The 18,157-nt window shown below is 38.8% G+C and overlaps 1 protein-coding gene across 1 annotated transcript in view; it reads left to right on the forward strand.

Moving 5' to 3' along the window:
• Nucleotides 1-2,036, forward strand: part of trim44 (tripartite motif containing 44) — a 57,199-nt gene extending 55,163 nt beyond the window's left edge. Inside the window, exon 5 of the mRNA XM_037683175.1 lies at nt 1,537-2,036. Within this exon, the coding sequence (XP_037539103.1) occupies nt 1,537-1,621 (85 nt within the window). The 3' untranslated portion in view covers nt 1,622-2,036. The remainder of the gene's footprint in view (nt 1-1,536) is intronic.
• Nucleotides 2,037-18,157: the final 16,121 nt, after the last annotated feature.

Here is an 18,157-nt window from a genome sequence, read left to right on the forward strand (position 1 = left end):
TTAACAAACAAATAGATGATTACTAGATCTTTTGTCAACACGATTTCTGCAACCTCATATCAGGTGCATTTAACAGCTTGAGCAAAATTGTGCTCGTTTAGAGATATTTCATTTACAGTAGTCCCTCATTGTTTTAACAAGAATTGTCTAAACTTCCTTTATATTTCAGAGCACTACCTCGTGGTCAGTTAAAACATGTTTGTATTGTTTCTAGGATATTGTTCAAGGGTGTGTTTTTCAACAAAATAATATTGGAAAATTGAAGGTGCATTGTGACCTTATAACACCTGACAGTGTTGTTTATAAAATAAAATCAGTATCGGCCAAAATCGGAATCTGCAGGTCAGAATTTTTAGAAGGTGTTTTAAACCCTTCCCACATTCTTGCAATATTCTAAACAATGTTTCTAAACTCTAAACGCTCTAAAAGAGCACAGATTTTCATGATTTCAGCTCGGCTGCATTCTTGGCCACGCCCACTTATCTGCTCTGCAGGGAGATCAGCTGCAGGAGGACGCTTCTCCCACAGCTTTGGGCTGCACACGGGCGCTAATTGCTAAATCATTTAAAATTATTTTAAATAAAAAGCCTATGCCGCTCATGCGACTCATCTATCAATCAGCCATTGTGTGTCATGTCCAACCTTATTTTTAAAAACCGCGATAGAGTGAGTCCACGAAAAGCGAACCGTGAAGTAATGAGGGACTACTGTATTTGCTTTTGTAGCATGCGTGTGAGAGATTGCTTCAAGTTTAAATGAATTCTTGCTCTGTAGCTGTCTGCAACCATTGTTTATAGCATCTGTAATGGTTGTAGGACTCCTTAGCCAATGACAAAGTTAATGATCTTAGTTCTTGCTTTGATGGCATCTGTACCTTTTAGAAACATATTTTTCATTCTAATGCAGAAACACAATCTTCTGTAATATCAACTTCTGATATCAACAAAAAAAAATGTAGGATGGAAGCTGCCATGTCAGTTTGCTGGATTTTTTCCTGCTTTTTTTCTGATGTGTTCCATTAAAGTGAATGGGACTTGATGGATCTAAGCAGCATCCTCACACAGAGAACCAGTGTTTAAATTATCCTGTTGACTTGTTCTTAAAGATTTAGTGGAAAACATATGAATGCATGGAGTTGGAGGAGCTCCAGAGAAGTTGCCACTGAGGGAGCAGCAGAGTTCTGCCACCCTTGCAGTACTTTGTTCAATTAGAGTAAATGATTAGTGTGGACTGTCTCCAGTGAAATTGAATCTATCAGCCGAGCTCAGATTAGTACAGGTCCCTGCAATTCAGCTATCACTTTGTCTCCGTCACACTACAGCTGCTAATACAAAACCAACAGAATGGATGATTTTTACTTAAGGCATAGCTTGATTGAAGCTGATTACATTTTGCAGATTATATTTCCATCATGTGTGTGCATGTGGGTGGAGTTTGTGTTTGTGAGGCCCTGTACAGGAGGTTGTGAAAATGGGTAAGAGACGAGATTTACCTATGTGATTTGAAACTTTTTTTTAATTCTTATTATTATTCCAGGCTGCCAGAACCAAGGGCGAACCCCATGGACCCACGAGACTTTGAGGACAATGATTCTGGACCATCCATGGACCACGCCCCCTGATATGAGCGGACCAGACTCCTTGTACATCAACTTGTCCTTCACGATCAGCCTCAGTCTGCCATCTGGCCGGCCCCTTTTCTGTCAGTCATTTTCCTCCTTCCCTCCCTTCTCCCTATGGCAGTGAACTGACCTTGATGAAGGCTGCCGTGACATATATGGATGGCCACGTCTCTTTCACTTTCAAACTTTTTAAATTCCACACTAGCTATGAACTTTCTTTAATTGAAGCACTCAAGTTATGTGCAATCAATTACCATCAGGCTCGATTTTCACAGCCAGTCAGAGTCTTGGCTTACTGGTGAGCCTGGCTGACTCAGAGAGGAGCTTGGGTAGGCAGCTGAGCGTAGCATCTGTTAAGCCCAACAGATGTCAGGAAGAGGAACGTGTGTGACACGGTGCTTTACTCTCTTCATTTATTTGGAATATCATTTTGGTTCTGCCATTTGGACACTCCGAATGCTCTCAGACATGAACAGGGAACATTTCTTAGATGCCAAAATGCCTTACGTCCTTAAAGATTATAATAAACACAATGTTCTGTGGGGGTTATTTTAATTGTTTAAAGGGATATTAATCCTTAAGTCTTTACCTTTGTCTCTTCCAACCTTAAAATTGTTCCAATTTTTTTGTGCACTTTTTGAATCTGTTAAGAATCGGGACATTTTGATGCCTATTGATTGGTAAACGTTGCTGAATCTTTGTTAGATAGAAATCGAACTGCAATGTGACTATGAAAAACAGCCCTTCTGTATTTCTCAACTCTCTAGGTATTGTAATGTAAAGGATCATTACTTCCATCCATTCTACAGCATGTGACGGATTACAGTCCAGAGAAGTGGATGCAGTTTTTACCTTGACCTGCTCAGACACAGCTTTCACTCATGATGTATTGTCTTTTTTTTTTTTTTACATATCAGCAGTTTGCTTCTATTGTGATTTATTTTGTTGCCTTAAATTCAGAAGTGAGAGTGTGTCACTAATGATATGTAGGACAAGTTTAACAATGACACGATTTTACTGTTGTAGCATTGCACAAAGATACTCTGAAGATGTATATTTACTCAAGGGAATTGCTGGTGTGTCAAGTCTATTGAAGAAAAAACGAGCTTATGTTCTACTGTGACTTCCGACTGTAGTCTCAATGTCTGATGTTGCCTTCTAGTTTCATTTGTCTTTTTGGGCTTTTAAATCTATAAATAAACAGTTTTTTCGCTCAGACTGTATGACATTCATGTTTCTATTTTAAGGAGTTGTCATTGTTTTATGTTGGTTTTTTTTTTGTGGAAAAATACTGGAAACCATCACTCAACCAGTCTTCTAAGTCAGTATTACAATAAAACCTCTCCTGGAAGCAAGATTTTTTTTTTAAAGATGGTGCAGACTGAAAAAAAATGACAAACTTGTTTTAAAACGAATTCAAGATGGGGGAGACTTTTAAGGATTTTTTCCCTCATTAAAATTCAAAGCAGGAGCTCATTCTGATAGGACTGGGAATAGGAGGTTTGGGAACAGGGGGAGGCAAAGCAGTAAAGTACTGTAAGTTATCTGCCTATCCAAAGATATTTAAATGAAGGACCAGTTTTGTGTCTAAACAAGCCAAAACCAACCTTGATCAAGTCTTATCACTTCAAATCTGAGAGCTTTTGTTTCTCCGTCGTTCATTTTCTGTCTCGTTTCTTCACAGGGAGACCACCATCTGGAGTGCATTAGCATCACACCTGCTCTCTACCTGAGACACTTCTTGTAGCCAAAAAATGCCCTTCTAGCCCATAATTGAGATACTGGTTTTGACATATTGATTTAAGGACATTTATCTATCCTCCAGTCCTTGCTACATATGAGGTAACTATAATTTTACATTCTGTAATAAGTTTAACCTCTGCTCTAGCATTGGCTGAATCAAAACCTAAGTCCCAGTCCTTTGAAATCTTCTATATAGACCTGTCATGATAACAAATTTTGCTGTGCGATTATTTATCTCAGAAATTATTGCGATAAACGATTATATTGTTATATTGTCAAATTTAAGAAAAAAAATTTAGTTTGTGTGTAGTAACTTTTTTCGACCATCGGATGGCAGTATAAGACTGTTTGAACCAAAGGATGGATAGTGAGGGAGCGAACAGCGTGTCTCTTTTTAGAAAAAATGGGAGGGAGGCTCTTTGACATGACATGGGCTGTCTTTCTTTGGTTCTCAAAATGGCAGATGCTAGGTGCAGTTTGAGCTCTTTAGCATAGCATTTTTCACACAAAGCTTTTAATAAAAAATCAGTAAACAAGTTCTCAGCTTCTTTTTGCAGAGTAAAACAACATTTTACACAAAGGCACGGGTTTCAACTGTGAATTTTTGAGCTTCGACAAGACGGAGGTTTTTTCCTCGGGGTCGGCCTGTTAGCTCGTAGCTTAGCTTCTCAGCTTAGCTGCTTTTAACGATACAAAAATGCGATTTTGAACGGTTAAAATGGATTTTAGAGAAAGGAAGGAGTCTGTGAAGAGCACTGGAGTTGAGCCTTTTGTCATCCAGTGTTTTCAGTAGAAAGAAAGAGACAAAGAAATGATAAAGCCGATAAATGAAAATGAGGACGATAATTTTCATTTATCATGCGATGAATTGATTTATTGTTTATTGCGACAGGCCTCCTTCTATAATGCGTCTGAGTCTCTGGTGTGGGTAAGCTAGGGAGGGCATAGCAAGTTACAGCCTGTTGTGTTATCAAAATAAGAACAGTCGTCATCTCCTTATGTTCATTTCTTATGCCCCGGAGCAATAATAAGAAATCTGAAAGGAGTCAATGTGGCTGGTGTCAGTGGAGGAAATGGAGAGAAGAAGATTGTCTGATCTCGTTTAGGAAACGAGACCACAAGGTTCCCTTTTTTTCCACACCCAATTACACCTGCTCTTCCAGGTCCACATCGCTGAGCATGTTCACAAAGAGGCACAAAGATCTGCAAATAAACAGACGCACAGCCGTAAGACCTCGACTTTTCTGATTGGGAGAGAAAAAAAAACCCTATTTGTGCATTTGTATTGACGTGAATTAATTGCTTCATGGCTTGTGAGATTGAATTAGCTACGTGACATGCTTGCTAGTGGTGATGCAGCTTTTGATTGCTGCCTTTAATAGCGTCTGTTCTATCATCCTTTTTAAAAGGACAGTTGCAGTCTGTGGTTTCACAGTTCTGAGGAGCAAATCCACCACCACCCCAGTCCACTATGACATGCTTTAATAATTCTATTTATGAGTATAAAAGAGCAATTGGTGGTAGAGGAATTGGTGACTTCTCTAATAAAAGACCACCGTTTTCTTTTACTTGCATGTGGGTGTGCCATGTTAGGGATTGTGGGTGATTTTGAAAATGTCCATTGGACTGTTAAAAAAAAAAAAAAGGTTTATTCACCCTCTCAAATCACAGTACTGTACATTGAAAAGTTGTTTTGCTTGGTTCACAGAAAATGCACTCTTATATTTCCCTTTGACCTTTTAACTCCTTCACATTTCTTCCACATTTGTACGTTTTCCACTGTTTGTCAGGTTCAACCACTGGCTGACACACTACAATACTCACATCACTTATTTTAAATAAGAAAAAGCTGCAATCATCTGCAAACTGTAACATTTTAAACCCTAGTTTAAAAATGCGAGTATGAACTTGTGAATTTTGGATATAATTTTTTGGAGGTGGTTAGCCACAATTAAATGATTTTATAACTTGGTAAACAGATAAACTCACATACAATTAAAGGTCTAGTAATCCTTGAAGTAATGTGTATCTCCCACGGCCATTAATCACAAAGTTTTACACTAGAATCATCTTAAGAAGATAAATGATAAAGTTATAGCTATTATGACAATTGTATGTGATTTTGAAAATATATTGTATAATCTTGCTAACAAAAAGGGTTGACTCTGGCATATAATGCCAAAGTTTTAAGCAAAGATCTTGTGTAAAATATTCCACTAAAAATATATGTTGGAGGCAATGCTCAGCTGCTACTTCACCAAATTTTAGTTCAATATCTGTCAAATTGACAGAGTAATATTCATTTTTGGGTTTTATAAGCTCAGTTGGCTGTGGCAGTGATCCCAAAAGTTCATCACTTGTAGCTTTGCATCCATGACTGAATGTCAGGGCTGAACATCATGGATGCATTACTGAACTTCTTCTTTTTATTTTTTTTAACATCTAGTGGTTAAAAAAAATTATCAGGTAGAGTGGGTTCCAAAAATTAATGGGAACATTTTAACAGAGAACTCACAAGATCGGTTAAGTTGGGGATCTCAGGCAAAAACAATACACAATTTCTACACTACACTTTTATTTTATGAACGTTAAAATACAGAAACTGCTAATAAGCACCGACAGCGATGGAGGGGTGACAGTTTCTAGCCGCCTCGGTGTGTGAGCATTTCGCAGTCGTGTCAAGTCAACCATAAACTCCTTTTGTGTTCTTAAGAAATCCAGCTGCTAAATGTGAGGCCATGTCTCCTGACACCTGCAAGGACAAAGATCTCAAGCACAGCAGTAAATTTACATCTTAACAGTTGAAATAAATGACAAAGGTGATCCAATGACCATGTCAAAGTCCAGACCTTAACTTGGACTGAAATGCTGTTGATGAAGAAATCCTTTCACACCCCAAAGAGCTGAAGGAATATTTTAAAGAAGAATGGGCCGAGACTCTTCCCGTTGAAGTTTGTCTGAAAATAAAATGCAGAAAACAAAGTTTACTGTTTAAAATTATACCAGCTGGGATTGGATTGGATTTTCAAAAGCTGCTGAATATGAGTATAGCTTTTTGCATGGTGTAAAATAATAATTTGATGTAATGTGTCTTTTACTTTTTTGAGGGTGTAATTATCTGATTTTGCTATCTGATGTTTTTTTTTTTAATGTTCTAATGCATAAAACCCCACAAAAAGTGCATATAATGTCTTTTTTTGCTTTCATTTTATGTGTCCAACAAAAGGCTGAAGCACATCTGTGCAGTAGGGACAGAAAATAAATTAATCTTTTCCCAGCCATCAATTTTTTTACGACTCATATGAGATCCAGCCAGCGAGAAGGGGAAGGATATTGTGGACCATCTCAGACTGACTGGCAGCAGACATCTGTCAGGAGTGGCAGGTACAGACAGCATTCTGGCAAGCCGGGCTCATGAACAATGACTGGGTGGAGATGAGACAGGCTGAGGAATCCATCTCTGCCCCAGACAGCCTCCATCGCTCTTTGATACCAGATTCAGCGAAGATACCTTAAGGCCACTCAAGCTTTTTGTGCCGTCTTTTTCCAGCATCCTACTTAAATAAGTCGAGGAATTATGGAGGATGAAATGAAGGCGTGAGACTAAGGGGATACTGGGATCAAAAGACCAGCAGATCAGAGGGTCCATAGCCTGGTTTTAAATAGAGGAGAGACATTTCAAGAAAATTAGGTGGAATTTCTAACAAACAGAAACTACCTTGAAATCCTGCCGATTGCTAAAATTAAGACAATTATTTTGTGAACCACAATCCATTCACAATTCACAATCTGTGTTCTGCTGCTCGGGGTGGCTGCATGTTGGAGCAGCTCTGTTAAATTCATTCTGATTTATTGCTTTTGAAAACTTTAATTCCTCTTTTTTCTGGATATAAATCGCTTTTTTGCATGATTATTTCCTCTGGTATCAGGTGCTGTGCAGCTGGAAGGAATTTTACAGAAACCTTTTTACTTTTTGGCATTTGTTATGATGCGTAACCATGGCAACAAGGTGTTTTTTTTTTTTTTTTACAACCAGGAGCAGCTGATTAACATCTCAAAAGCTCAAATACCTCAACTACAGTCCCAAATCCCAAATGAGTTGAAAAGGAGGCACCGTGGATGAATTCCCGTCAACCTGGCAGCGGTGCTCAAGTACCTGACCGCCGAGATCCTGGAGCTGGTGGGAAACTCCGCTTGTGACAACGGGAGGACTGGGATCATCCCCTGGCACCTTCAGCTGTGGTGACAAGGAGCTCGGCAGACTGCTGGGAGGAGTGACCATCACTAATGGATTAATTCGGGCAGTCCTGCTGCCCAGGAGGACCGAGAAGCCCACTGGATCAGACAGCAAGCTGGATCCAGTTGGATGGATCTGTATCTGTGGCCAGATTCTTTGGCTTCACTACAGCAGATCCTTCCTGCCCACAGCTATCAGCATCTGTAACAACTCTTGAATGAAACCAAGATGATGAGCTACGACAACACTTAATTTCCCTTTGGGATTAATGAAGTATTTTTAAATTGAATTGAATTGAATCATTCTTAACTTGTGTAGTTTATTCAAGTAAATTAAATGCATGCATTTCTTTCCACAGAAGGCAAAACCACAAACTTTCTTAGCCTAGCCATGTTTGTAGAAACATTTTGTTTTTCTTTTTTGCTTGGGAACAATTTATAAGGGAATAAAAGCGGTCACTTGCAAGGTAATAGAGATGGTGATGATCCAGATGGCGCGGCTGCAGCGGTAAGAAACCAAGATGTTCGCTTTTCTTCAGCTGATAATGAAACGTGCCTCTGAATAAAATGAACATTCCACCTAGATAACACCTAGCGCCTTTTCCGTGTGGGAGCTGTAACACATTATACTCTCTCTGTCACAGCTGTGATGAATCATCCTCACAACAAGGACGAATGTCGAATGCAAAAGAGTGGGAGCAAAATGTTGCATTTGCAGGCTTGAGTAAAATGTCATCCCAAACGAGGAAAGTAAAACCAACAACAAAAAAATTAATTTGTCCAAGGAAAAAGTGCACATATTTGACAAAATGTTGATAGATAATTTTAGTTTGAATTCAGCCCACACTAACCGTTCACTAGATCTTAGCAACACAACACAATCTTCTCATTTTCACCTTTATCTCCCCTTTGTTTCCTGTTTGTCCTTGTTCCTCTCATCATTCATGCTGTGTGCACCGTCTAGATGCTGCTGGTTGCCCAGGCACCCCCAGAGCTTGTTAATTGTGCTGGTGACACAGGTCTATGTGTGAAGCAGCACTGGTAATTGCTCTAGTCTGGCCTGAAGGGAAGAAGGGTGCGGCCATCTCGCCTCCAGGTCTGCCCTAAAGCTACAAGATTAGATTTATGCCTCCATGTTTGATTAGATAGATGGTATTAGCTGTTGGAAAGAGGAGCAGTTGTACCATCACTGTTACCGCTCTCTTAATTGGGTTTGTTAGAAAGTGTTTGCAGTTTACAGGAGCAGCTCAGGCTAAGTGGCGGTGTAATTCTCATCCTGGTTGTTCCTGGTGCTGAGCAAATGCACCTTTATATTATTTATTAACCTTTATTTAACCAGGCAAATCCCATTGAGATCACAGATCTTTTTTGCAAGGGAGGCTTGGGCCTGAAGCCAGACTAACATGCATATTAACTTCATGACAAAAAAAATAACCAACAGTTACACACTACAGCCCATCTGGGCTACATACAGGGCTTAATGTGAGCTGGATCCTGCTGGAACAAGATCCGGGAATGCTCTCATTTTGTCAGGGTGCGTTCCGGCAACTGTTTGCTTGGATCCGGTATCTCTCAGATTTACTAATAATAAAGTTATGAAGAAATATGACTGTCTTGAACGAATAAAACATGATGGATATGTAAACTGAAAATAATTACATAAACACTCATTTTAAACACAACAGTCACTGACGAGCATATGATCTGCCTCTTCAAGTAGCATTTCTGCATCTAGCCTTAAAAAAAATCTCTTCCCCTAAAAGAGTGGTAAGGGTGAGTGCCGAGATAACTAGGCCATCGTACGTGGGCAGGAGCTCACATGCAGCCGCAGGCAGGTACCTGGAGGTTTCACGTGTGGAGTCGGACAACAACGAGCAGGAACAGTGTCGGGCTCGGAACCATCAAGTAAGGTGGGTGGGAGTGTAGGATGATTGACAGAAGCAGAGTGCTGACAAATGTTGTTAAACGTAGATGTTTAACAACTTGTTAAAATGCAGGAATTTGCATCTACTTTATTCAAAATTTTCTGGGGGAGGACCCCCAAACACCCCCATCCACCCCACCCCTTGTTGGCCAGCCTGCTATTTGCGTTCTGGCATTAATCGATTTACAAATTAAGCCCTGGTTATACATATTGCTAAACGGAACCTTGATTAAACATTTAATTCAAAAGGAAATGTTAGTTTCCATTGTTCTATCACTTTCCAGTCAAAAAGTCATCAGATTATAATCACATACAGCATAGAGCTTCATCCTAATCTGCTTCATTCTTGCACAGTTTATTTTAGTTTTACCAACAGACCAGTACTCCACAGTTCTGTGCAAAAGTTCACAACAGCCAATATTTTCATTATAATTGCTTCCAAACAGTAAGAGTTTCTTCTTCATCCCCCAATTCTGTAAAATGTTGGAAGATTTTATAAAATGTTAATGAAAGCAACAATTTACAAACCTGACAAATACATATTTTACTTACTGTGGAATACAGTTTTGACGCAAATTTAAAGAAATTAGAAATGACCCAAGAGATTTGTACAGCACTCTACATGCTATAAAGCAGCAGAATTACAATATACTCAGCTAATAAAGTAGTTTAGCAATCATGCATTTTTAAACAGAAAAAGACTTTTTCTCCTTATTACACAAAACGCAGAGCTTGTTGATAAATCTTGTGATTTTATTAGAAAGCTGCAACATTTTGCTCCGTTCTCCATCTGGCACAGCTGTAACAGAATATTAGCCGAGCTAAAAGCAGCATATTGTTTTGTGCGCTGAGTGGTGCAGGTCATTTACACGTGCGTAATGAAAAACGTAGCATGAACATCTGACAATGTGGTGTTGGCTTTTATTTTACAGCAGGAGCACAGTGTTATCAGTTTAATTTATTTGTTTGTCTTTGCGATGATACAATGAGATTAAATGTAAAATTTATAGACCCACATGCAGGAGAACAGCAGATCTAAATGCCAGCTGTTGTACAAATATCTCTCTGAGTTTGGAGCTCACCCCGGTTCATCATGCCAACCTACAAGAGACACGATATTTTACAGTGGTAATGATCCGAGATAAATCAAAGGTAGCATTTGGCTGTGAGCAAGTAAATCTGTTGATTAGTTATATGTGAAATATTCAAAATGAAGCAGCTTGATTGATCGACAAAGAAAGGGTCAGCGCTACTAAATATGCAAACCTCGCTGGAATTCATTGAGTCAAATTTTAATTTTTTGTTGTTTGTGTCATCTCAGAAGTTGCTGCTACCATGATGGCTCAATTTGAGCTCAATTTCACTCACCTGCAAGGAAAAAGGAGTCCAGAGGCAGACCTGAGAGGAATCGTCTTCACTAACGAGTGAAGCCGGAGGAGATTAATTGGAATGAGTCAACAAGCCTAAACCCAGGAGGGTGATCAGTGATAAGCATGATCACCTAAACACACGAGGTTCTGGGCTGAGCCTTGGGATTGTGCTACAACTGACACACAAACCTGAAATAGTACATTCCCCTCATTTTAACACCTAATATGAAACTAATGTTGTTTATTTGTTCAGGGGGGAGACAGCTAAGAAATAATACGGATGTATGGGTAATACATGTTTATTATTGCCTGTTGTCAAAGACAGAGCAATAGATATTTTTACCTGTGTGTGTTTTACCTGTGTGTGTTTTACCTGTGTGTGACACCAACAACTGATTACAGTTTTGAGTCAGCCCAGTTCAACATGTTCGCCACAACAAAGCATTTTTTTGTAAGCACAACAATGGCAGCAACCAGTTTTACAGATATTAATTTAAATTATGTTGTGGAATAAATTGAGAATCATCCCCACCATATACTTTCACCGTTGTGCAACTTTCTTGCTTAAAATCTTGCAAGTGATTGTTGGAGTCATTGTAAAATATATCCTACACCATTAGTGAAATTTTAATGCAACCTTAAGAAAGTTACGATTAGCTACAGTATATAATTACAACTGATCAATTTTTCATATAAACCTAAATCAAAATGGCCACCACAACAAATCAACCTGAGCTAACACAAAAATGGATGTACCTCAGTTAGTTTTACCGATTTTAATTTGTTGTTGTGGTAACTTAGTGTCATCCTGAATACACACTTTGAGCTCTAACAGATCAGGCAAGATCATGCGGGGTATTGCAATATCGCATATGGGAGATAAGTCTGACATTTTTAAATATAATAGGACCTTAGTTTTAAAAATGTTGGCATGAAAGGTGGCGAGCGATATCAAGTTCAAGTAGGTTCATGAGGTGAAATTAAGTTATGTACACAGGGTCCCAGTTTCACCCAACAACAGAAAAAAATATAAAGTGCAAAAAGAAACTGTATAAGGATCTAAGACATAAACTAAGATATACACTGAACAAATGTCAAACAGTACGCTAAAAGATCTAAGATATACACTAAACATTGACGATGCAAAACAATATGACGTAACAACAGCCGCCCAAACATGAGCCTGTGTGAGCAGATGGGTACGAATGAATACAGCAGCATGAAATAATCAGCAGCTTGAGATCAGCAGCATGGACAACCAGCAGCACATATCACCATTCAAAGTGGCATTACAGTGCACTCCTCCAAAATGCACTCCTTCAAGGAATACTAGACCTTTAAAACCAAAGTTCATGCTCAATAACAGGTAAAATATCCAACTAAGTTAAGTCAGTTCCTCTGGTTGGTTTCCTTTTGTTGAAACGTTTCGTCTTTCATCCAAACCATGAAATATTGTTGGATTTTTTATTTTTTTTTACCTGGATTATTGAGCATGAACTTTGATGTCTTGAACCACTTTGGTCATGACTGCCTCAAACGAGTCAGCGGGGGAAAGAGCGGACTCCAGAAACCATCTTATCACCATCAAACTGGTTGGCCCATTATGTGAGTGCTTAAGACAGAGTTTGTTGTGGCTCCTCAGACTGATGAAGTCTTCTGGATAAAATACAAAACGTTTCAACAAAAAGAAACCGTCCAGAAGACCTGACTTCACTTTGGGATAGACCTTTAATAGTTTCCATTAAAACAACTGAAACATTGGTAATTTCTGCACTTTTACACTAAAAAGCTGGTAATATAACTTTTTAACGAAATTGGATTGTGATTTAAAAATCATAACAAACCATTTCTTGTTGATTTTAGATCACATGGTATCATAGCCATGTTCGACTTAGAACATTAAACTTAAAGTCATAGAGATCAAGACCAACTGCTGACAAGTTTAATGGTTATAAGAACATAAGTGTTTGGTTTAATAACTTAAAATAATCTGCTGTAGGTCTATATCTCTGTTTTATGTACTTATGAATGAATTATGAGATCAAACAGGAAAATAGACAAATATGCAGACATATAGGCAAGGCGATGTCAACATCAATGAGATTTACTGCAGTCAGCATGATTTTATCCGCTTAGTTCTTCACTGACAATTTGTATTAATGTCTGTCCTTGTTTTTCCCTCCCACATAAAATGTTTCTTGTGCAGACTCCCCATGGTGACTGTTTAATCAAGATGACAAGCAGCTTGAAAGCATATTCTAATTGGATCCAAAGACGGTAAGATGTTAACTAAACATGCAGCCGGTCAAGAATGTTCAGTCTCTCTCAATAGGAGTTCATCCATTACCTAAACTACTCGTTCTAATTAAAAGCTATGCAACTGAAAGTACGATCGTCTTTGAAGCTGTTTATCCACCATCTTCTCTATTTTAGAGTCATGCACTTAAAAATCTGCTTTCTGTTGATGCATCTGTACTTGTTTGGAGTTGCTGCACTCATGCACACCAATCTGGCTGCGCGTGGAGAAAAGACGAAAGCAAATGCAAGTAAGCAGATGTGCGGGGTGACCTTTATTCAGCGCAAGGAGACGCTGCTTTTTCAGTTTCTGCAGAATCGTGTACACTTCCAACACTTTTTATGGATCGAAATCAAAGAATAAGAAAGAATGTTTATTGTCCTCACCGAAATGCTTAAACATATTGAAGCAGTGTAATTATTCAGGAGTTTTGTAATGGCTCGTGATAAATTTGCTAAGCGGCTGTTGCTGTAACATTAAAAAGGCATAAAGTGTTTAAGAGGCATTTCAAACATTTTCTCAAAGTTTCAAGAAGTCTACTACACTTTCAAACAAATTACTGTACTTTTTGCCGTATAGGTTGCACCTTTTTGCATAAATTTGCGTGCCCTGTGACTTATGCAGTGACTTATTTATGTTTTTCCCCCTATATTTATAAACCAATTTTTGGCTGAGATCGGACGATTTCATTCATTCTGACATGGAAAATTATTGAACACTTCCATTTTCAGCCGCTAGAGGGCCCACGAGCAATATGGCAAGCCAAGTGTCTCATTAATAGGTAAAAGTGGATATTAAAGAGACATTACTTGTCTTGCCATACCAAGCCACCTTTGTCTCACTCCGGAACTCCTGGAGCAAACATCAAATCAGCTGCATTTCGCCGTGCCGCCCAGGTGAAATGCAGCTGCTTATATGGAAAAGTTCAACTGAGACACTTTTACTATAATGTCGAGCAAACAAATAATTGTTTTTAGGTGGTTATCTTGTTTTATAAATTTTGAAGAAATGCACAGCGAGTCCTCCCTCTGCACGCTCCCGCAGCTGCAAATTGGTTTTTGAAATGCAGCTGATTTGACCATTAAAGTGCATTTATTAAGGAAAGTTCAACTGAGACTCACTTTGTTATAATTTTGAGCAAACAAATAATTGTTTTTAAGTGTTAATATTGTTAAATTCTTGTTAAAGTCCTCCCATGCATGCTTCCACGGCCTCTATTTGGCAGCCAATCAGCTTTTGGCACAACACCGGCCCTTGTTTTAAGGTGGTCAGCGGTGACGCATAACAAACACGACACATTAGTGGTGACACGTAATAGATTCGACTTCTACAATGAAGCGACTTATTGATGTTTTTTTTCCACTTTATTAGACATATTTGGACTGATGCGACTTACACGGTGGTGCGACGTGGTGCAACGTGTACGACGGAAAGTACGGTAGTCGTTTCATTTTTGTCAGAGTCTAAGAACTTTTTTTTGCTGGATTCTTAAACTGAGCAGCAAATGAGGAGAACAGATTGTTTCCTCAGTTGGTTTATGATTTTTCTTCGATACATTCCCAAGGGGACATTTGTCCCTGCAGGAAGAGACAGAACACATAAAGGGAAACAGCAAATGTTGTTTGGAATGACAAAAAGAGAAACAAAATCAGTAAACAAGTCAGATTCTTTACTTGGTTGTGAATGCTATGGAGATGGAATAAAAATGTATATATATAGAAAGAATTTAGGATTTTCAGAATAGATGCTTCTATTTGGACGTAATCTAGAATGAACAGTTCTGTTATTTGATCACTATTGGTATTTTTTTTTTTTATTCTAGAGTATAGAAAATAAGCCAAGGGACCTCTGACACATATCAGCCAGTGTGGAAATGGCTCAAAGTCTAAATAAATACTGTGTTTCAAAGTGAATGCTGACAACTGACACATTAGGGCTTAAAACCAATGACCAAGAGAAAAAAAGGAGAGGCTTTCAGAAGCTGCTGTTGAATTTCAAATCATATGTGATATGCACAGAAGCACAGAGGGATTAAATGTATTTGTGAGTTTCCCTCACATCCAAAAGAGCCAGAAATCCCGTCTTTCTTCGATTTCATTGTCTTTCCAAAACAGGCTAACATCCATTAGCGCTGGCAGGCAGGGTATTGAGATGAATGTGCTCCAATTTCACCACTCCTCTGAGTGCCTTGCTAAATCTCGTCGTATAGGGGGACTGTGAAACTGTGAGTTGGAGCTGTCCCAGTGTTGCGCGGACTGTCACAGCGGCGATGCAATCCCTACCTGTGGGTGGAATACCAAAAGCACCTGTGAATGGGCTTTTATGAATTAATAAAAAAAAATAGTTACGCAAACAACTCTCTCCCTTTATTTGTGTGCAGCGTGTGCCTCTTCTGTCCTATACAAACACATCATCCGCTGAGACGATTCCGCCCACAAAGGTCCATCTCGAAAATGTAATCACTTCAGATGTGGCCTCCTTTTCACCATCACAATGGGCTTCATGGCAAATAATGAGGCAAAGAAAGATGGCAACAGTGTGCCTGCGATTTCACTCTGTGAAAACCAACAGAACAATTCAGAGAAGGATGAATAACCAGCTTGTTTTCAAGAGCCAAAATCTGTTTATCCACACTGCACATGAGTCATAGTTCACTGTGCACACAGTATTTTCCTCATGAACGTGTTGTGTATCTCCTGAAAATTAGAGAATACAAAAACACAAAATTATTAAATATCATAGCTGCAGCTAGTCGGGGTCCTTATTTAACCTTACAGTTGTTGCACTACACTGGAAGACAATTTGGAGGAGCGAACAATACGGTGGATGAAGCTTGACTAAAATTATAACATTCTGTAAGAAATGTGTGTTAAAATTAGGATTAAAATATTTTAAAGGTTAAATTATTATTATATTATTATTATTTACATGAATGCTCCTACAAGCATATTGGATGCTGTCTATCATGGTGTCTATCATCACTTCTTGTTCTGTTGCCTTTATACATCTCCTCCTACATGTCACTGCGTGAGTGCAGTTACAGCGTGCGCTTTCAGGACATTATTACCTGCAGTGTCCCCTCAGTGAGGACTGAACTTGGCAAAAGGGTCTTCTCCTACTCTGTTCCAACCTGGAACAGCTTGCAAAAAGACCTGAAACTCTCGACCTTGACCTCTCTAAGGGATTTTAAACAACTGCTAAGTTCATGGGGAAAACCAGCGCAGAAATGTTCCTGTTTTTAGTATTTTACATCGCTTTATAATGTAGCTGTTTTTGCTTTGTTTTTATATAATTTCTTCTATTTACTTTTCATTTTACGTGCTTTTTATAAGATTGTCTATTGTTGTCTGTACCTCATCTGTGTTCTGTGTTTAAAACAGGTCTCTCTTGTAAATGAGTCCTTGTGGTTCAATGAGATTAAGCTGTATAAGTAAATGTTGAATGAATGAAAACTGATTAAAGGACTATCCAATCATATTGTAAAAAAATCCAACTTAATGTGCACCTTAGCAAAAATTGTGTGTGTGTGGGGGGGGGGGGGGGTATTTTTTATTATCAACAAAGATAAAAAATTATAGAAATGCAGCATTCTTGTACTGCCTGACATAAAATCAACAGTTTGTTACCACATCAAACCAGCAGGGAATATTCTTTCTTTTTTGTTGTTGTTGTTGTTGTTGTTGTTGTTGTTTAACAGGGACATTGAAGAGTCAGTATCTTACAGTAGACAAAACTCAGAGCATTATCAGTTTGAAGGATCAGGGGAATCATTTCAATATTAATCCAGACAATGACCATTTAGAGTGAAATTTTGTTATCTGAAAAAAAAAACTTAAAACTTACAGCTGCTTAAGCCTGACATTTTTCATCCCTTTTGCAGACTGGGTTTTCATAAGATGGTTTATTTCCAACCTGTGTTGCACAAGCCATGACTTGTGTTCCAACATAGACCATCTTCAGCAGAAATAACCACAGTCGTCTTTGTACCCGTCTGGCGCTAAGGTGACGCAGTTGGGCAACTAACGAATAACACAATTATGCAATGTTCATTCCTTGTTGGTGCAATGTGGTTGCTCACCCCTCTGCTTTGAGGATTAGCAACGATCAAAGCTATGTTCCCTCTGCACTGAGCCCCCCACACCCCACTGCACTTCACTCAACAGGTGGGAAACACCCACACCCCCATCAGCTAGCACACAACTCTATCAGCCAGAAGGATACTTGAGGCATCCTCCTGAGGGCTAGATTTGAAACCGAGTGCTGTTCAAAGACTTCTGTTAGGCAGTTGCTGGAAAAATATAGAAGTGTGATGTACTTCAAACCCTGGGAGACACTTTTGTGGTGAAGAAAAATACACTTTTGCAATAATACAGAAATTGCCTAGTCAAAGACAAGTTGAGACACCATGTTGCTTTCAGCCCATTCCCAATTTAAAGATATCACGAACTGAAGTTTGTTTGGATGCTTTACACCAGGGTTGTCAAACCCACTTACAAAGTGGGGCCAAAATTAAAACCTTTTTCAAACTAAGGGCCAGTTTCAGAATCTACATTAACTCAAGTTAGATACCCAACTTCATTTTTTGGGGGGTTGCACGTTCCTCAAAAAAAGAGTTTGATTGGTAACATTTGAAGTTCTCTGTTGCACTTTTGACACTATAATCAAAGATTACTGAAAAAAAATTAAAGTGATAAAAGTATTTTACATTTAAAATGACATTTTGGGGGCCAGATAGGATGTTAACGAGGGCCACATTTGGCCCCCGGGCCTTGAGTTTGACACATGCTTTAATAAGAGAGACCTTCAGGGACAGTTTTCAACACAACAGAAATGCTTGCTGAAGATGGGTCTGTGTTTTTCTGTGACCAATTATTAGATTTGATGCAGCTGTTCAAATTAAGTTAAAGTCTTGTAAATGAGTCCTCGAGGCTCAGTGAGACTAACCTGTATAAATAAGGTTGAATGAA

This window comes from Nematolebias whitei, chromosome 10, assembly GCF_014905685.2.
Source record: "Nematolebias whitei isolate Nwh7 chromosome 10, NemWhi1, whole genome shotgun sequence".
Lineage (NCBI taxonomy): Eukaryota > Metazoa > Chordata > Actinopteri > Cyprinodontiformes > Rivulidae > Nematolebias > Nematolebias whitei.